At 37.2% G+C, this 19,981-nt stretch overlaps 1 protein-coding gene across 4 annotated transcripts in view; it reads left to right on the top strand.

Annotated features, from left to right (window-relative positions):
• Window positions 1-19,981, top strand: part of sema4ab (sema domain, immunoglobulin domain (Ig), transmembrane domain (TM) and short cytoplasmic domain, (semaphorin) 4Ab) — a 135,478-nt gene that overhangs the window by 52,927 nt on the left and 62,570 nt on the right. For all 4 annotated transcript variants that reach the window (XM_028794023.2, XM_028794021.2, XM_028794020.2 and 1 more), the window contains one exon: window positions 7,014-7,286. In XM_028794023.2, coding sequence (XP_028649856.2) covers window positions 7,190-7,286 — 97 coding nt within the window. In that variant the 5' untranslated portion in view covers window positions 7,014-7,189. The remainder of the gene's footprint in view (window positions 1-7,013; window positions 7,287-19,981) is intronic.

Raw genomic sequence — 19,981 nt, 5'->3', positions numbered from 1 at the left:
CAGTGGGCACCATGGCCAGGACCCATCTCTTATTCCAGAAGTAATTTTGTACCTAGGCAGAAGTGATAGAATGCTTGCCAGGTACAAGGAAGAAAAGCTGTGGTTAAGCAGGTAAGCAACCCCACATCAGATGTACAGTTCTTGTAAATAGTAAGCACACCAAGCTTAATTATTATTTAGAGGTGTCTGAAAATGAATTTTAGCATTTCATGAAATGCATTTTAAGATAAACAAAAATTAATTGTAGATGTCTGCTAAACATCTTTTTCAGGATATCTGTTTTGTTGTGGTATCAAACCACGACCTGTCCCAGACAGGACCTTTGCAGTGTGGTAACTAGCACTAATCAGTTGTGAACCTATGATGTCTGCATTACAAAGGCTCTCAGAAGCAGTTTTTTTTTACACTGTGAGAAATAGAAAACATCATACGCTTGTGTGCACAGAGGCTGCCAGTAAGCACTGCAAGCAGAGGGTGATATCAGCTCAGCTCTCTCTCAGCCCCCACCTTTTGTGCAGCACCAGCACTACATTCCACGTTTACACAATGTAAATTCTGCCAACTCCACCAAGCATCAAGACCTATCCCAATCTGATCATTTGCACTGTGGTAACTATCACTAACCAGCCGTAACCATGATGTCTGCATTACAAAGACCCTCGGAAATAGTTCCCTTTATGCTGTGAGTAACAGGAGAACTCCCATGCTTGTGCACCCAGGGATTGCTTCTTGGTGACATACAGTGCATCTGGAAAGTATTCACATCGCATCACTTTTTTCACATTTTGTTATGTTACAGCCTTATTCCAAAATGGATTAAATTCATTTTTTTCCTCAGAATTCTACACACAACACCCCATAATTACAACGTGAAAAAAGTTTACTTGTGATTTTTGCAAATTTATTAAAAATAAAAAAATTGAGAAAGCACATGTACATAAATATTCACAGCCTTTGCCATGAACCTCAAAATTGAGCTCAGGTGCATCCTGTTTCCCCTGATCATCCTTGAGATGTTTATGCAGCTTAATTGGAGTCCATCCAATACCATCCCTACAGTGAAGCATGGTGGTGGCAGCATCATGCTGTGGAGATGTTTTTCAGCGGCAGGGACTGGGGACTAGTCAGGATAAAGGGAAAGATGACTGCAGCAATGTACAGAGACATCCTGGAAGAAAACCTGCTCCAGAGCGCTCTTGACCTCAGACTGGGGTGACAGTTCATCTTTCAGCAGGACAACAACCCTAAGCACACAGCCAAGATATCAAAGGAGTGGCTTCAGGACAACTCTGTGAATGTCCTTGAGTGGCCCAGCCAGAGCCCAGACTTGAATCTGATTGAACATCTCTGGAGAGATCTTAAAATGGCTGTGCACCGATGCTTCCTATCCAACCTGATGGAGCTTGAGAGGTGCTGCAAAGAGGAATGGGCGAAACTGGCCAAGGATAGGTGTGCCAAGCTTGTGGCATCATATTCAAAAAGACTTGAGGCTGTAATTTCTGCCAAAGGTGCATTGACAAAGTATTGAGTAACGGCTGTGAATACTTACAGTATGTACATATGATTTCTCAGTTTTTTTATTTTTAATAAATTTGCAAAACCCTCAAGTAAACTTTTTTCACGTTGTCATTATGGGGTGTTGTGTGTACAATTCTGAGGAAAAAAAAGAATTTAATCCATTTTGGAATAGGGCTGTAACATAACAAAATGTGGAAAAAGTGATGCGCTGTGAATACTTTCCGGATGCACTGCACAAACTGAATCACAAATACAAGGTAGAATCAACACAAAGGAATTTAAAAAAAATAATGGCATAGCATAAACTTAAACAAAGATCTTAAGCCTGAAGTTTTAACAAAATGTTACTTAAGTAAGTGCAACCTGAATTATATGCACCTACAAAAATAACAACAAAAAATAAGTTTGTGTTAATTCTCAAATTGGCATAATTTATAAAACAGAAACGCGTCAAAGTAAAACTAAATGGTTGAAATGACTGTAGATTGTGAATGCACTACTAAAGACTAATTTAATTCAATGTATCTGTTATATTATGTTATGTTGTGTTGTGTTGTGTTATTTCTGCATTAGTTTTACTTCCCTGTCCCTGTGACATTTGGGTGATGTTAATAGACAACTTCAGCTGGCTCCTGTGTTAATGTGCACAGGAATGGGCCCTGCAAAAGTTGGCTCCTGCCTTGTAACCAATTCTTTTTGGATAGGCTCTACCTCTTCAAAATAAGTTTAATAATGCTATGCAATGCTACCATTAATTTTTCAGAAGCTGATGGGTTGTTTTGAGAAATGGTACTCTAAAAAAAAGTGTGTCTAGCCATATATTTGCATTCCAGTTAAGCATAGTTCCTGTCAGAATTTATTTCTTTTCACTGTTAAATAAGCAGATTTAGAAAACAGATCAATAAATGATGGGGGGAGGTGGACATGAAAGAAAGTGAGAGTAACCAAGTTCATATGCATCTTATTCTATACTCATACTGTTATTCTGATAATTTACTGGTTGCATTACTGATGACAGAGCTTGCCTCTGTAAGAAGAATATCTAAGCAGGTGTTTTCACATTTTTTCAAGTATTCAAATTTTGTTGAAACTTCACAGATAAGATCCTCAATTGTTTATCATCTTCAATAGCTTGATTATGCTCAACACAAGTGTTTTTCAACTGCTGAACTATGGAAATAACAGCATAGTGTGCCTGGGTCCTGACCTGAGATAGACATGCTCCTCAGGTGATTGAGAACTGTCTGAGAAAGATGGGTCTACCTAGATGAAACTGACATAAAAGCAGCTTTGCAATTAACGTTTTGCAAACACAGCACTTAGCGTGCACTGAAGCAGCCACGGGACATGTCATGGGTCCAGCTGCCAGAGTGCATGTTCTCCAGAGTTTTGCAGAGCTGAGGGACAGTGGGCATACAAATGCTCACAAAGTACTGTGTTTGCGAGCACCAATCTCCAAACTGATTTTTTGATGGCATCTCTAGTAGCAAAGACCTTTCAGACAGTTTAGCACATGTATGACAATTAATGCTTTTGTAGTTGGTAGAATCATGGTGTGTGTTGGGATTTTTTTGGGTTACAAAGTGTGCCACCACAGAAAAATGGTTGGAAAACACTGCTGTACCTGCTGCTATCTCACTTAATAACTAATACTGTGCATTACTTGTGTGGTTATGTTGCGTTCTTTGCATAAATTAGTGACAATACTGCAAACTGGAATAATGAGTAGGGATAATCATTACACTTCTATTTCATAGAATTCTGTCTTTATATTAGGGCAGTCAGCACTGCAAGCTACCTAGCAGACTGGCATATTAAATACAGAGGTACTAAAGACATATTTTGGTTTTAGTGCCACTCAAAGATAACTTACTTTGCAGGTGGTATAACATTGATTCAATCTTCTTACAGAAACTTGAAATGAAAAAAAGAGTTCAATTTTCATCTTCGACTTTTCTCTAGTACTGCGCCAGGACTGCTATAAACCAGTCCCAAGCCTCCACCCTTTTTTCTCACTCTTCAATATCTATGTTCGTATGCATAAATCAAGAAAATGAACACCAGTACAAGGCGATTGCCTCATTGTCTGCCCGGGATATGACAGTATTTTTTAACATGTTAAACTGGCCACATTATTCACAAAAATTAATGCGTTAAAGTTCCCAGGCCTCATATTTATGCATATCATTTTGTTCTAACAGCCATCTCTTGATGCACCTTGGACATATCCTTAGTGACGGAACCTAGGGTTATTGGGTGTTTTGGGTATTTAACCATCTTACACCCTCATCTAAGTGACCCGAACAAGGGTGATGAATCCCTGGCCTATGTCTGAAAAGCTTTGTGTGCCAATGATCACCTCTCCTGATCTAAAGCCATCTGGAAGCCTTTTTTGCAGCCACCATGATACTCTTGAAGTCTCTCTCTTGATGTACTTAAAGGCTTTCTTCTTTGTGCATGCCTGTGATACCAAGGTACTTGAGGGTCCAGTATAAGGACTGATGGGCAAAGTCTATGCTGCCTGCCTTAATTGGCCTACATTGAGCATACCAACCGTTTCTTCTACATTCATTGATAATATCCTTATACTTTGTCCTCTTCCTTTAGTTTGCCTCTTCCAATTGGTTCAAACTAGGGGTAGTCAGTTCCAGCATAACCAGGCCACACCTCATGCCAATATCTGGCCTGAGGATGGTTACTGTGATAGCACCTGGAAACCTCCCCTGGGTTGACCAGCACCTACCAGCCTTGAGCTCTGGCTAATATCACACCTGGCTTTATTGCTGCAATTGAATCTTCTGTCTTCCCTTCTCAAATATGATGACCGTTTTTTATTGATGGATCAGTTTACTGTTGGAAATTCCTGTGCAAAACATATTTGCAATTGCCCTGAGATCTTTGCCATGGTGTTATCAGTACTGCTTTTCTCCCAGGACCTTCTCCAACTGCTTAGGATGTGCTCCAGGGTTTCTTCTTTCCTGCATAAAGGAGAGGGTGATGTTTCAGCCATGTCTCAGTAGGCAAGATAGGTTGGGTTGGGCAGAGTGTCAAGGACCGACTGGATCAGGAATCATATTTACTGGGGTTTGGATATCCACTGGTCTGCCCACGAGATCTTCCGATCCAATACCCGTTCCCATCTAGTACACGTGACCTATCCATATCCCTACATTTCTGCTGGCACATACCTTTTCCTTGACTATGTAGTGACACTATTTACCATGGGCTTTATCATAGTGTTGTCATGGTCTGATACCAAGCCCTTCCCACCCTAGAGCTACTCTTCCCACAAGCAAACTATTTCACAACTGTCCTTCAGCTTGGTTCATCTCCCAGTCCTTACTTCAATTCCATCCTTCAAGATTTTGTTGTCATTGGTGTCATTGCCCTGGTCACAATGAACTCCTCTGTCTGGCTGTTGATCGGAAACTGCAATTTGTTTCTCTGCCAATATACAGTAATGTTGCTCAGGCTCTGAAGCAGACCTAACACCCTGTGAAGGAAACGGCTGATCTTCTTCTCAAGGCCGTTGAGTGTAATCAATAGAATCTCATAGACTAACAGTGGCCAGAGTCGTTGATTCCATGTTTCTATGTCCAAGTCTTGAATTTGCCTGCCAACCCAGATTTGTCTACACTGGTCAACCATCTCTCAAGATTATAGGTGGTTGCTTGTCATGTAGTAGAACCTTTTAAGAAGCAATCAAACTTCTCACCATCCATTCTGTGATAGGGGGAATCTAGATGCCTTCAAGATGAAAATAGAACTTATCAGTCACTTTCCCACTCCTCACAACCTATTGCCTTGATTTACTTGGTTGAACGTCATGTGGGCTGAAGTAGTAAGATTTTCCAAGCCAACAAGGATCCACTGACACCCGGGCACATATGTTATGACTGTCAGGTTGTTCATAAGATCCATGATGGGTGGCTGATGAAAGCCTGCATGGAATTGGGTTCTTGGGACTCAACTTGTGCCTATTTTCATTAGCATATTCATGGCCAGAGAGAACAGGATATCTGTGATTGTGCATCTTGTAATAATTCCCTTCTCAAACTGATGCCATGGTGATGTAATTGTTCCAGAGGTAACTTTTAGACAGAAACTACTACAATATACACTATCATATTTTTACAGTTGTAGAACCCCTGCCTAACAGCGTTGGGGACCTGGGTCCAATTTGTGGCCTGTAACCAAAACAGAACATACTGAAAATATATTAGAACAACAAAAAAAAAAAACAAAAGTAAAATAATTTTGCCATTCTTTGGCTCTTTTCTTTAGATATTTTCTGTCTTACCCTAACAACTGTTATATTAATATTTAGAATTCAGTCAGTCAGTCATTATCCAAATGTTTTCCTCCCCATTCTGTAGTAGGTCATCAGGTACTTGTTATAACAATACAGTTTAAATCTAACCAGTTTATTGAAATATTGTACTGTGCCAGCTCTTGGGCACATGTAAAAAATCTATAGAGTGAAGATGCTTACAAACATAATATAAACCAAAATAAGCAGTAAAAAACACCAAAGCAAATCAATATTTGATATGACCACTCTTTGTATTTAAAATTACATCAATTCATGTCACATTAGACAACTTTTGCAGCAATTTTCATTCATCTCCTTCATTTACATAATTTTAGCAAATTGGAGGCAATTGGCTTAACTTTTCATACCTATTAATGCTTTATACAGCAACGACTCCATCAGGCAGCATGCTATTGGCTATCTGAAAAAAGGATTAAAAAGACTGTGTTGGATGGATGGCATGCAATAGCTAAATTTGACATGTACATCAATTTTCAATTGTGTAAATTAATATGGTCAATTGACGAGATCCAACTGCAGTCTGACATATGAAATACTGCATGTCTTACTTAAGAAGTAATGTGATATGACATTGGCTTTAGTTACACTATCGGGCAGCTTTTATAAGAAAATGGGATTATTATTTGTTCAGTGCATCTTGAAGAACTTGCCACAGGTTTTGCTGTTGACTTTAGCTGTCTCAGTTACTTTAGTCCCACCAGGTAATCACAGACAGCCTTGATGATACTGAGATAAGGGTTTCATTGAGATCATAATTGGATACCTCCTTATTCTCTCTTTGCTGAAGATTATTCTTTTTGACCTTGACTGTGTTTCATTTTCCTTCCTTATCCTGCTTCAGTATGAAGTGTGGAGTGATCAGATGATATGTCATTGATCATTAGCACTTGTTTGTTATCTTTGTTTAATCAATGTACACTTTTAAAAAATATTTTAAGCATTATATATGTCTACAATGTAATCATGTTTTGTGTTTTGGTCTGTTACTTGTTACTTTCTTTACCAAAAATTCAAAAATTAAAAAAAGAGAGAGAGAGAAAGAGAGAGAGAGAGAGAGAGAGGTGGTATTGTTGTATGTTTTAGGAAGTGGTTAATACTATGGAGAAATTAATTTAAAATGATTATTTTTCCTACCATACCACTCCCCATCCCCCATTTCCAGGTGCCTCAGACATGACTGGCTGTATAAACCAAAGGAAGTTACAACGCTCTCTGTGATAGTGGAACTGCCTGCCTTTTACTGCATGAGATTCACACGCTCATACAGCAAGCTGTCAATTGCTTTGCCACACAGCTCTGAGCACGACGTTTTGCCGTGTGAATAACTACTATCAAAAAATGATTCTTAGGACTGCCAACTGGTGTATCTGCCTTCAGCTGGCACTTTTACGAGGCCTTGTGTCTGACCTTACTCCTCGACTGACTTTCTCCATTCGTAAGTACATTTTAATGTGTTTGTGAGAAGTTTGTAAAGTGTTAAAACATGTTCTGTTTCATTTAATGTTGGCTGGGGTTTATGAAAGTGGGTGAAATTAGAAAGAAAAAAAAACTTAAAACAATTAAAGTGATGTGATGCTCATGTAAGGATTAATTATACGACTGAATTCAGGATTCAGGTGAATAAACCAAAAATGTACTACTGATACTGCTTTTTCCAGATGTTAGAACTAAATAATGCATTAATAAATGTCAAAATTTGCTAACAGAACTATTAAGTGCCTTATCCACAAGGCATGTGAGTCAGTGGTGTGGAAATTCTTGCTGCTTACTAGCATTGTGTAACTTTCACAACAGCTCTGAATTTGCACTTTTGGAAAACCAACATATATTTGATTTAAACTTAGCTATAAAGAGTTATGGAATAATAATATTGCAATTGAGACACAGAACGTTGCTGTAGGTTACCAATTATGAAAATGCAAGTCAGATTGACACATGGCCAACCTCCATGCTACCTGAGCCTTCAGATGTCAACATTGTTGATAGATAGCACAAAGAGTGATCATAAGCTTAGTTTGTTTTGAATATTGATTGAGTTAGTTGGATTCTGCTCATCCATTATTTGATGTAATTTGATGATTTTCTTATGTAACCTCAGTTAAGGCCTACCTTCTTCTAGTACATTTTTCTTTTGCAACTTTTTTTATTTTCCTAACTATATTTTCTAGTACATGGTGAAAGCACAAAAAATAGAATCAAATTTTAAAATTCAATAGATGGCAGAATTATATGAAATATGTTTACATATGTATTCTCTGTGTGGAGTCTGCATTCAATCCTCATAAGGGGATGCAAAAGTACGTACACCTGACAAGACCCAATAAGGGCAAAACATGTGTCATGTACTTTTTGAATCATTTGGCAGATACTGTATCACATATCTATCAGCTGCTTCTCGCAACTGAGAAAAACATGGTGGATGTTTTGCCAAATGGACGACCAACCACAAGTGTTACCTGGTAGGTAACCACCTAAATAATAATATTGTGATTCAGAAATAGGAAAGTAATTTAATATATACAAATTAAAATGAATTTTATTGAAAGCCTTTATTGTCATTGTAAAATAATTATAATGAAATTACAAGAACCTAAAAATACAGTTAAAAAATTAGGTAAAATGACAATGGAACCAGTAGTAATACAGTAAAATATTGGAAAGAAACCATTTCTGAATCAATCAGTTCATACTTTCAAAGATCTTTAACATTGAATGGGAGTAACAGTTTGAAAAAGGTGGTGACCAATTTATGAAGGATCCTTGGTGATGTTTGTGGCTCTGGTGAGATAGCGGGAGCAGGTAATATTTTCTAGGGAGGACATGCAACAACCTGTGATTTTTATGTTGTATTTATGACTCACTGGAATGCCTTCTTTTCTGATGTTGTGCATCTGGCATATCATACTGTAATACAGTATGCCAGGATATTCTCTGTGGTTGAACAATAAAAAGCCACCAATATTTTTGCTCCAAGTTGTTTTTCCTCAACACTCTCAGAAAGGGCAGTTAACCATTGCTGTAGTGTTCTCAGACAAGGAAAGGTTTTCTGAAATGTGGGATTCCAAGAATTTGAATGTCTGCACCCTTTCCACATGGTCTCCATTGATATAAAGAGGAACTGGTTCTGTGCTATGCTTTCTGAAGTCTAGAATGAGTTCCTTGGTTTTTGTGGTGTTCAGTGTTAAGTTATACACTGAACAACATTTTGTCAGTTCCTCTTCTTCTAATATGAGTCCTATTAGAGTGGTGTTATCTGCAAATTGAATGGTAGTATTTGTGGGATGGATTGGTGTGCAGTTATATGTGTACAAAGAGTAAAGTAGTGGACTCAACACACAACCTTGTGGAGATCCTGTGCTGAGCAAAAGGGAAGAAGAGAGATAATGGTCGAGTTTACCACTTTGTGGGTGGTTTATCAGAAAGTCCTTTATCCAAGTGCAGGTAGAGAAGGAAAGGCCTAAGTCTGTCAGCTTGCTTTCCAATATTTCAGGGATTATTGTTTTAAATGCTGAACTGTAGTCTACGAAGAGCAGCCTTACATAGCTTCCTTTTTGGTCTACATGGCTCAGAGCAGTATGTAGAGTGGTAGTAATGGCATCTTCTATGGACCTGTTTGATCTGTAAGCAAACTGATACTGGTCAAAAGTAGATGGGAGGCAGATTTTAATATACTGTAAGAAGCACTTCATTACTACTGGCATGAGTGCAACCGGTCTATAAAATTTTAAGCTCTTGGTAGCTATTTTTTCAGGGACAGGAATAATGATTGATGATTTTAGGCAAGGTGGAATAGTGGCTGATGCCAGAGAAAGATTAAAAATCTTTGTGAAGACCCTGACAAGCTGGTCAAAGCATGCTTTGAGCATCTTCCCAAATACTCCATCTGTGCCAGTGGCCTTCCTTGGGTTCATCGTTCTGAGCACACATCTTACCTCATGTTCCTGGAGGCTGGTATGGTCAGTGTGGTTATGTTGGGTCTCCTTACCTCAAACCTGGCAAAGAAATGGTTCAGTTCCTCAGCCAGAGAGGCATTGAAGCTGACAGACATGGGGTTACTGCCCCTGTAATTTGTAATGTGTTGAACTCTTTGCCACACCCACCAAAGACAACAAACTCTTTAATGTGTATGCAGTAAAAACAATTAAAAAAGACATGGGCCTAATATTTGGAAAATGCTGTGTATTGAAGACGAGTTGAAAGTGCTACATGCATGCAAGTTAATCATTATTTATAATTACAAGATAATGCTGGCATACAAGAAATATCCTCATGAAGAGATTTTAAAAATTTTGCATTGACTGAACATTCTTACTTCACTAGGTAATGCATTGAAGCAGTTTGAAAGTCAAATAAAATAGCATAAACACAGAGCATTTCAATATAGACCATGGAACATTATGCTCAAAATCATTAACACATAATATATTACATTATAGTTTTGGTTAGCAATTTAAAAAGACAGCAATTCTAGAAGCTGTGTAGGCAAATACAACCAATTGCATCTCTTAGGGTGTGTTCTCAATGGCTCCACATTGTTCTAGAAACTTAATGGAACAACAAGACAAAATCTACCTTTGAAATAGGTCAATTCTAAGAAATAGAATAGAAGCAAAAAAAAGTTATTCCTTCAGTTTATCATTATTTATCATTCTACACCATATCATTAGTATCTCTCTATATTTCAAATTTACTGAGTTTGTATGAACTAATATAAGATGGCTCCTACAAAGTACTAAAGAAGCCTGAGAAAGATTTACTTTTGAAGCCTCCCTTCAACTGGAGTGAATATGTTTTGTTAATTACTGTTGCTACTGCCACAGTACTTCAGACCTACTTATGGAGTGAAGTGAATAATGTGAACTATAGTTTGTCTAGCAATTCAGTTAACACATTTTCTTGTTAAATTTTAAATTTTTTTTAAGTTTCAAATTTATAAATGTAATAATGATGTTATCTGAATACAGTATCTAAAAGATTTGGATGAACAGTATAAAATATGTTTATGATTACATCTTGCCTGAAGAAGGGGCCTGAGTTGCCTCGAAAGCTTGCATTTTGTAATCTTTTTAGTTAGCCAATAAAAGGTGTCATTTTGCTTGGCTTTTCTCTACATTCATAATGGCTAAAACGGTACAACACCCTAGTACTACAAATATGTTTAGAGTAACACTGAGTAAATATCTGAGAGAAGACCAATGCATTAAGTCAACCATGGGAAAAGTTGACTAGTGGGAGGCATTTTCTGATTGAATGAATTTATTGGATGACATGATCACCAGGATATTATATAAACTTTCAATATTTTTATCATTAAGTTATATCTTTTGTATGTATTTATTGCAGGATGAAGGACAGTCTAACAGCTGTCTTTTAGAGCCATCTACTGTTACATCATTTGCCATGATCCAACCATCCATTTAACACTGCTATGTTACATGCAAAAGTAGCCCATGTTATACTTTAAGTAAAACAAAAGATATGTGCTGCAATTTAACCTGGAAATACTTTTGTGCAGTAATCACTACATTCATTTGACACTTATAGTTTGCATATACATTAATCCATACCCATCCTTCTAGCCATCCATCCATTTTCCAAATGTGCTTTATCCTGTACAGGGCTCAGTGGAAGCTGGAGCCTATCCTAACAAGGATGGAGTGCAAGTCAGGAGCAGCACATGGACAAGCCACCAGTCCACCCAGATTGAACATACAGGCATATACACACACACACACACACACACACACACACACAGACGGCCAATTTAGCATATTGCCAATCCACCTAACCTGCGTGTGTTTGGACTTTAAGAGGAGACTGGAGCACCCAGAGGAATCCCACATGGACACGGAGAACATGCAGACTCCTTAGTCAATACTCAAGTTTGTTAATAAAATATAGACTCATACAGGTTTATGCGTTAAATATTTTTCATTTCATTTATTGAGCAAGGCTTCTTATTTAGACTTTCTTCCGTTCAGACAAAAATATCCCAATTATGTGATATATTATTGAAAGACATTTAACAAAGATCTATATTTTTGTCATAGTTTCTTGCACTCACATTAATGTCTTGTTCTTCTTTTACTCACTGTCTATTTTTAAATTTTCTTTTTATTTGTTCTATTTAATAATGAGCAGAAACAAGATTAGTATACTCAAGAGCAGCTCAGTCAGTTGTACTTGTGTGCTTAAATACATTTAGATAAATTCAGAGAAATTTGAAAATTCAAGTAACCTTTTTATTGTTGTGTGTGTAAATTGCAATGTGAAAATTCAATATTTTTTGCAAGTCATCAACATATGATTCCATTTAATCGTTTAATCAGCCATGATCAGTTACATAAAGTCATTTCCATTTGACTGGAGGAAGTGAAAACCTTATGTGGCTCCCTAAGGATCATTGCTAAATAACTGTATACTAGCCCAAGCCCAGTAAATACAATGTTTATAAACATATATGTATATGCATGTTGTAGACAAACAGGAAAATCTGTATCATTGTAGTTACCCAAGTTGTGCAATGAACCAGCCTTACTAGGGTATTCTTTTTCAAATAGCCTTAACTCATTGCACTTTCAAAACAATATTGCCATCCTTTCTATTTACACTGACATATCACAAAACATCTCTGTTAATTGCAAAGTGGTGGATTGCCCCACTCAACTACTACATATAAACAGTGTGTTCTGAGAGTTTGTGTGTGCATTAAGTTTTTGTGTATGCTTATATACTTAGGTGAATGACAAGTGCATTTATGCAGGCATGAACTGAAAAATGTACTCTCTAGTATCTGTTTTTTATTCTAAAAAGAGAGATGGCACATCTCTATATATATAAAATCCAACATCTGTCTGTCTGTCTATCTGTATGTCTGTCCGCTTTCCATGAGTTAGATCGGGTTTTTTTTCTATAATTTGCTTGAACATTCCGGTTGATTTTGTGACTTCTCTCATCACTCTAAGTATCATAGTTCGCTTGCAGTACCGATTTATTTGCACAAATCCGAGACGCAGTGGGCCAAAGGGAGGGAGGCGGGGGTCTCCTCACTCACGTGCCAGCCTCGGGGCATATCTTGCATCCGCTTAGTTTTGCGAACAAGAGAACTACTTAACGGATTTAGATTGGGCTTTTTCTAGAATTTGCTTGAACATTCTGGTTGATTTTGCAACCTCTCTCATTGCACTAAGAATCATCGTTTATTTGCAGGTACGATATATTCACGCTAATCCGAGACAGAGGCTGCGGGCCAAGGGGAGGGGGAAGCGTGACATCAGGAGTAGGGAGCAGGGCAGGTCCCTCCTCTCTGTCCTGTTTCACTTCTACGTGGGTGAAGCCGCAGGAGACGGCCAGTTCCTTATGAAAACAGTACATCAGCAGTAGTAGCCATTTAGTTTTCAAAATATCTTGCTATACTTATTATTCAGGCTACACTGTGTTGTATATCTTTTTCCAGATGGTAGAATTCTGCATTATTTCAATTAGAAATGCACATTAGCAAAATGTAGTTGGGAAGTTAACATAATCATAATCAGTGTGAAAAAATAATAGTTGAAATGCTGTCCAGTTTAACCACTGCTGCTCTGGAACTCAAGTACTACAGATATGTTTGCACTCTTTTTCAGGAAATTTCTTTTTTTTTTTGCAGAAACGTATTCTTCTGCGTCAACCATCATTTGGCTGTACTCTTTCCATTTTTTAATCTGTTCACAGTTTGCTTGTTTGTACAATCATGTTAAATCAGCAAATGTGAATATTTTGTTGGAAAAAATGAAGAAATGTAGTCATTCACATAATTAGCACTGTTAAAGTAAGCAACTGGCCTTTCAGAAACGTGTACGATTTATGTGAAAGTAAGTAAAATATTCATTATGTAAAATGAATATTTGTTGGTCATGAAGAAAAACTGGACATAATTTACAACACAATCGTATTGGATGTCTTTTGTGCTAAGCGTTATCTAAAAATTAATTGAATTAAATGTCTAAAAACACAAAGTAACATAATATGACATAACATTATAACACTAACTTTGCAGAATGGGGTGTTGGCCAACTACAGGGCCCACTCAAGAACACATCCACACTCACACACATAATATGCACATCTGTGTCAATGGTGGAGATAAAACAGAGAACCTGGCACACAACAACTACAGGTCTGTACACAATATGAAAACTCTGCATAAACAGCAATCAAGCAAGGATTCAAACACTGGATGCTGGATTCTTCAGGCAGATAAGTTGAAGTGTTTTAATGTAATGCTTCTTAAATCTTTTTTTCTTTAAATCTCTTAAATAATTGATGTAAAAATAATGCATTACATTGGAAGTAGATGATGATTTGTTATCAATAACATATTATTCATCAGAACTTAAATCATCTGGCTCTCTGGAGATCTAATGTAATTTAGATTTCTGTATACTTACTTGCTTAAATGATGCACTGACACAAGATAAGCAAATTATTTTTAAGTGCACTTAAAATGAAGTCATGTTTTAGTGTTGATAAATAAATAAAAATATTTGGTAACACTTTAGTTAAGGTACTGCAAAAATGCATACCTTACTCATTTATTACTATATAACAACAAGTATTTCTTTGGGTCTTCAAAACTGTTACAAAGCATCATTAAAGTATTTATTCATCTCTGCAGTAACAAAACTTAACTTTGGAGTGGTCAGAGGTGGCTTAACTGAGAGACATTTCTCTTGATAGATTTAGTAAAAGACTGATCTACTGATGTTTTATAAGTGTTATGAAGACCAAAAAAAATCTTTGTTAAGGTCTTGTTACATAAGAGGAATTGAGTAACAGATGCATTTTTGCAGTGCCAAAATGTTAGTGTTACCAAATATTTTATTTTACATTTATTATTATTAGTTTACATTTTTTCATTTAATTTAGCGCAACAGGCTTGAGAACCTTGATAATGTAAACCTGAATAAGCCAAGCCATCCTAACTCTATCAGTGGCCTCTAGCTCCTCCCTGGGGAAAGAGGGAAAACTCTGTTACTTCAAATGCAGGAGTTTTTAGAGGATGCTAATTCAAAAAGGCATTACATGACAGTACAGTTTCAGATATGACTTACCATGAGTTCTAAAAAGCATCTAATAAGGTCTATCATGTAAGTCTAATAGTTTTTTGAGGAGAGTTGGAAGAAAACTTTATCAGAATTCTGTCAGAAGAATATGCTTTAAACACAGAAAACTGAATTGTACTTTACCAACAATATCACACACATATCAGTGTTGAGGCCACCGGTTCCTTTTAGTTAATATTATTATTATTATTTTTTTTAAATTACCTTTACCTAATGTGACTTACAAAAAAACCCCAACTAGAAGGTACTAGGTTAACAAAGTAACACAATCACAGCAATTAGTAAGTTGATTGGTTCAGATCAAAATCTATATTTTCAGAGTAGAGAACAAAGCTTAAGCTGTCTCAAGGTGCTTTGTGAATAAGTGGTTCTTCAAGTCAAGTTTGAATATTTTAAAATCGATAGAAATTTGTATCTAGAGGGAATGGATAGTATTCCTTTCACTAATGATGACAGCTTCTCTTTTTATATGCACCTCTGATCACAGTATATAATGAAGGGCTAGAATTCAGAGTTAGGAAAAAACAATCTACTAAGAATGCCATTGTGTAAACCGGTACCATGTTTTACATATTTAGATAACCAACCGGTCTTTTTGTCCAACATAAAGAGGTGGTAATAGTAGGAACTAACCATGCAGCCCCTCTAGTCCACATTCTTAACCACAAGGCTTGTGACTGTCTAAAGTGAAAAACACACTTAAGAATGTTGAAAGCAGCTAAGAGGAAGTTAATTTGAGACAGGAAATGTTAAACATTTCACAAAGCATGACTGAAATAAACATTACAGTCATTTTGTTAAAGCAAGAACTCTGCATTGAAACAGGTACAACTTTTACCATTTTATGTTTAACTGCCCGTATATGTAACAGAAGGTGATTATGTGCTATAGCTGTTCAGATCACTTCTTATAATACTGTGAAGTCCAGACAAATGGCATGATTTCCATGTAAACGTTAATTAAATATTGATTGATTTTGATCAAAGTGTAGTCCAGAAAGCAGCACGTCCTTTAGGACCAACTATTCCAGGTGTAATTGTTGGGGACAGGGTGATGTGAGGGGAAGCTATACTATGTGGCCTGGAAGAAATTCCATGGAGTACACTAACCTACAAGAAATTGACTGAGCAGTATGCACATGGAGTGTGCTGAGGGCCCATAGTGAGCTGGAACTACTGGGGTTGAGATTGATTTGAACGGTTTTCACACAATCGGTACAAGGCATCTGGAGACAGTTTAGAGAAATACACACTTCAAATAAGAAAATGTGGTAATTGTATGAGAAAACATTGTAGAAAATATAACAGGAAGTCTGTTGTGCTTTGGGGAAGCAAGGGCAAATATGAAGCCACCCCTTGGGTAGTTTAAGTACTTTTGGGTGATGCTAGACCACAATTGAGGAAAAACTTAATTATTTAGTGTTTAACTCCCCTTTAATGTTTGACTCTCATTTAGAATGGAAAAGATCTATCTTTTTTTATAAACTGCTTCACCTCTAATAAAGTGGGGACTGGTGCTTATTCTGGCAACATCAGACACTACACAGGAACCACCAGCATATCAGTCATCTGTGTAGTAGGCACATTTTTATACAAAATGTGGAGCTCAATTTAAAAGAACAATTGCAAAGAGAAAAATGAAACCAAGTATATATATATATATATATATATATATATATATATATATATATATATATATATATATATATATATAGTGGCAGGCAGCCGGGGTCCATGCCCAGCCAGGATCTCACACTATATTCAGGGGGAGCAGCCCTGGACAGTGCAATACTTCCCCCTGGATGCTAGATGGCCGCCCCCCTGGGATGTAGTGGTGCCTTGGTTTCCCGCAGGGCTCCATGGGAATTGGAGTTGGGTGCAGCCCTGTTGGGTCGCGCAGGCACTGCCAGGGGGTGCTGTATTTGGGACTCCTGAGCCCGTATGGGCAGCATATTCATCACACCCGGAAGTGCAGCCAGAACTCGGTGATTAAGCACCTGGAGCACTTCCGGGTGGACTATAAAAGGAGCCAGCGACCAACACTCAGCAGCCAGAGTCGGATGGAGGACGACAAGGTTGCCTGGGAGGAGTGGTGACAGGAGAGAAGAGTGCTTTGTGTTACTTGTGTGCTGTGATTGGGACTGTGTATTGCCTGTGGGGTTCACGGGGAAGACGTGCCCCACAGGTGATGAAAAATAAATATCTGTTTTATTATATATGTGCCTCTCATGTCAATCTGTGTCGGGTCGGGCGCAATATAGCGCCTTCTCTTACTATATACTGTGTATATATATATACAGTATATATATATATATATATATATAAAAATATGGAAGACTTCCTACCAAAATTAACCATTAATGAGATTATTCCTGATGGCAGACAGTTTAAGTATCTAATATTTATAACAGCAAAGTCATAGTCTGATATAACAAAATCTATTCCGTGTTAATGTTTCACATTGCTCTTTACATAATTTTAAGTTTTTTTTTTTTTTTTTACTGCCTTCTTGCACAAAAATGACTTATTTTTCAAAGTTTCTGAACTTTCTCAACTCTAGCTTCAAGTGTGTATGTTTCTGGAAAGGGAACTCGCTTACAGTATCTGCTACAGTTACATTTTCTGTCTTACTTTAGGATTCTTAGGGTATTTTTAATGAGCAATAATTAAAATGGGAAGCACACTATAGTCTGCTGCCTGCTTTGTTGAAATCAGACAAGAACGAGAGTCAGAAAATATCTTTTTCATAGATTCTTCATAGAGAAGTGAGCTGGATGATGCATTTTGCCTCCATATGACTCAAAGATCTTTTTTAGCAAGGTTTATTGTAGATTAAACATTTGTTTCCAAATCAGTAAGGAAGTTAACAGTAAAAAAAAGCCCCTTAACAAAATGTAGGAGAGAAGTTCCCGTCTTATCCAAGAAAACGTCTGATGGTTTTCATTATATCTGTAGGTGAAAATATGCTGACAGTAAAATATTTGGCCTGTAACTCAATTTTCTCCTCCTAAAAACCCAAGTAAATGAAAACTGATTTAATGTAAACACTTAGACGAAATGTGGTCAGCCTTAAGGAACTGATTGAAAATTTTTGTTGTTTTTCCCAAATGTTGCAAAGTAAAGTAAGTAACAAGTGCTGCTTAAGCAATTTCATGATAATATTGCACAAAAGGAACTTGTCAAACAAAAACTTAATCTGAGAAATGCTTTTAGTTTCTGGCTTTAAAAACCCCAATTAACTTTAAAGTTAAGCTTTAATTAATTTATCAAACTTTTCATATTTTATCACTATGTATCACTATGTACCTCTGGCTGCCTGTAGTCCTCTGTTCCCAAAGGAAGAACAAGTTTACTACAGATGTCATCTATGCCCTTCTTGCCTTACATCTTCTTTGGTTTTGGAATGTGAAAAAAAGGGAGCACAGAGCAGTTGATGGTTTGCCTTCAAAGCTGAAATTGTGACATGTGTTTTAAATCAAGAGTGATAAAAAAATCACAAAAATGTTTTTTGTAACTCAATGTTTTAGTTTATACTGTATAATACAAAACAGGTGCATAGTAATATTCAAGTTTCTACGGCCTATATGTGTTGCATCTACATCACTTGTCATTTAAAAAGACTACAATAACTGAAGAATGCTATAAAGAAAATGACACTGAATTGAATTCCTACGGTCCTACAGTTATGTGATTTTTAAAACCAGCCACTTTTTGTGTTTTGTTAGCATTGAATAATAAAAAAACACAAATTTAAAAGTATTCAGACCAGTTCTTTAATTTTACTGAATAACAACTGTAACACTGAAATGTTGGTCTCTGTAATCGTTTTTATTTCAAAATGCTGACCCTCAAAATTATTTTTTAGTGTGACATTGTTTCATGTTAGAAAAAACTAAGAAGGAAATTAAGAGGATATGCTATTTACCTAACATGACACAGTTATGGGATCGTTATAGAGAATCTGAAAGACAGTTGTGAAAATGAAAACTAAACAGCATTACAAAGAAATCAGAGATTAGGTAATACAATAGCATAAATCAGGAAGAGGGTGCAACTAATATCCTCATGTTTAAATGTCCAAGTAGGTAAACCACCCAGATGCTACCTAGAAAGGATTGTCCCTCAGAGCTTTTCTTTCCATGCAGACAATTAGACTTGTGAGAGAAACCACAAACAAAGCTAATAAACAGAGAAAAATTAATTAGCTGAGAGTACAGTAAAGTGCAGTTATCAACCCTTTTGAGAGCTCTGCATAAGATTAACCTATAAAGGATTTAAGCATAAATGAAGCCTTTACTCAGAAAGAATCATGGAGTTTGTCAAAAGCATGAGATGTAATGTGGAAAAAGGTCTGAATTATCATAACCCAGCTGAATTCAGAGTGTTCATAAGAAATTTAGTTGCATCATATTCCTGAAATATTAAAATGTGCGCTTCAATATAAATTTTCAAAAAGAAAACAGTCTTGATTGTATTAGAAACTTGTAATTTTCACCCTCGGTACAGGTCCATAGTGAGCTAGATCCCTAGTAAAGGATCCATCCATCCATCCATTTTCCAACCCGCTGAATCCGAACACAGGGTCACGAGAGTCTGCTGGAGCCAATCCCAGCCAACACAGGGCACAAGGCAGGAACCAATCCCGGGCAGGGTGCCAACCCACCGCAGGACACACACAAACACACCCACACACCAAGCACACACTAGGGCCAATTTAGAATCATCAATCCACCTAACCTGCATGTCTTTGGAATGTGGGAGGAAACCGGAGCGCCCGGAGGAAACCCACACAGACACGGGGAGAACATGCAAACTCCACGCAGGGAGGACCCGGGAATCGAACCCAGGTCCCCAGGTCTCCCAACTGCGAGGCAGCAGCGCTACCCACTGCGCCACCCCTAGTAAAGGATCAAAAATCAAAAATAACATAAGATTTCTAATCACTGACACTGTAATAGTCTACAATAATACCCCACATGCTTATGTTTGAAATTTGTCATTTTTAATTGTCTGGGAGTAGCTGTTAG

Source organism: Erpetoichthys calabaricus, chromosome 2 (assembly GCF_900747795.2).
Source record: "Erpetoichthys calabaricus chromosome 2, fErpCal1.3, whole genome shotgun sequence".
Lineage (NCBI taxonomy): Eukaryota > Metazoa > Chordata > Cladistia > Polypteriformes > Polypteridae > Erpetoichthys > Erpetoichthys calabaricus.
Note: the sequence above shows the minus strand (reverse complement) of the source record. Positions and strands in the feature narration are given on the sequence as shown.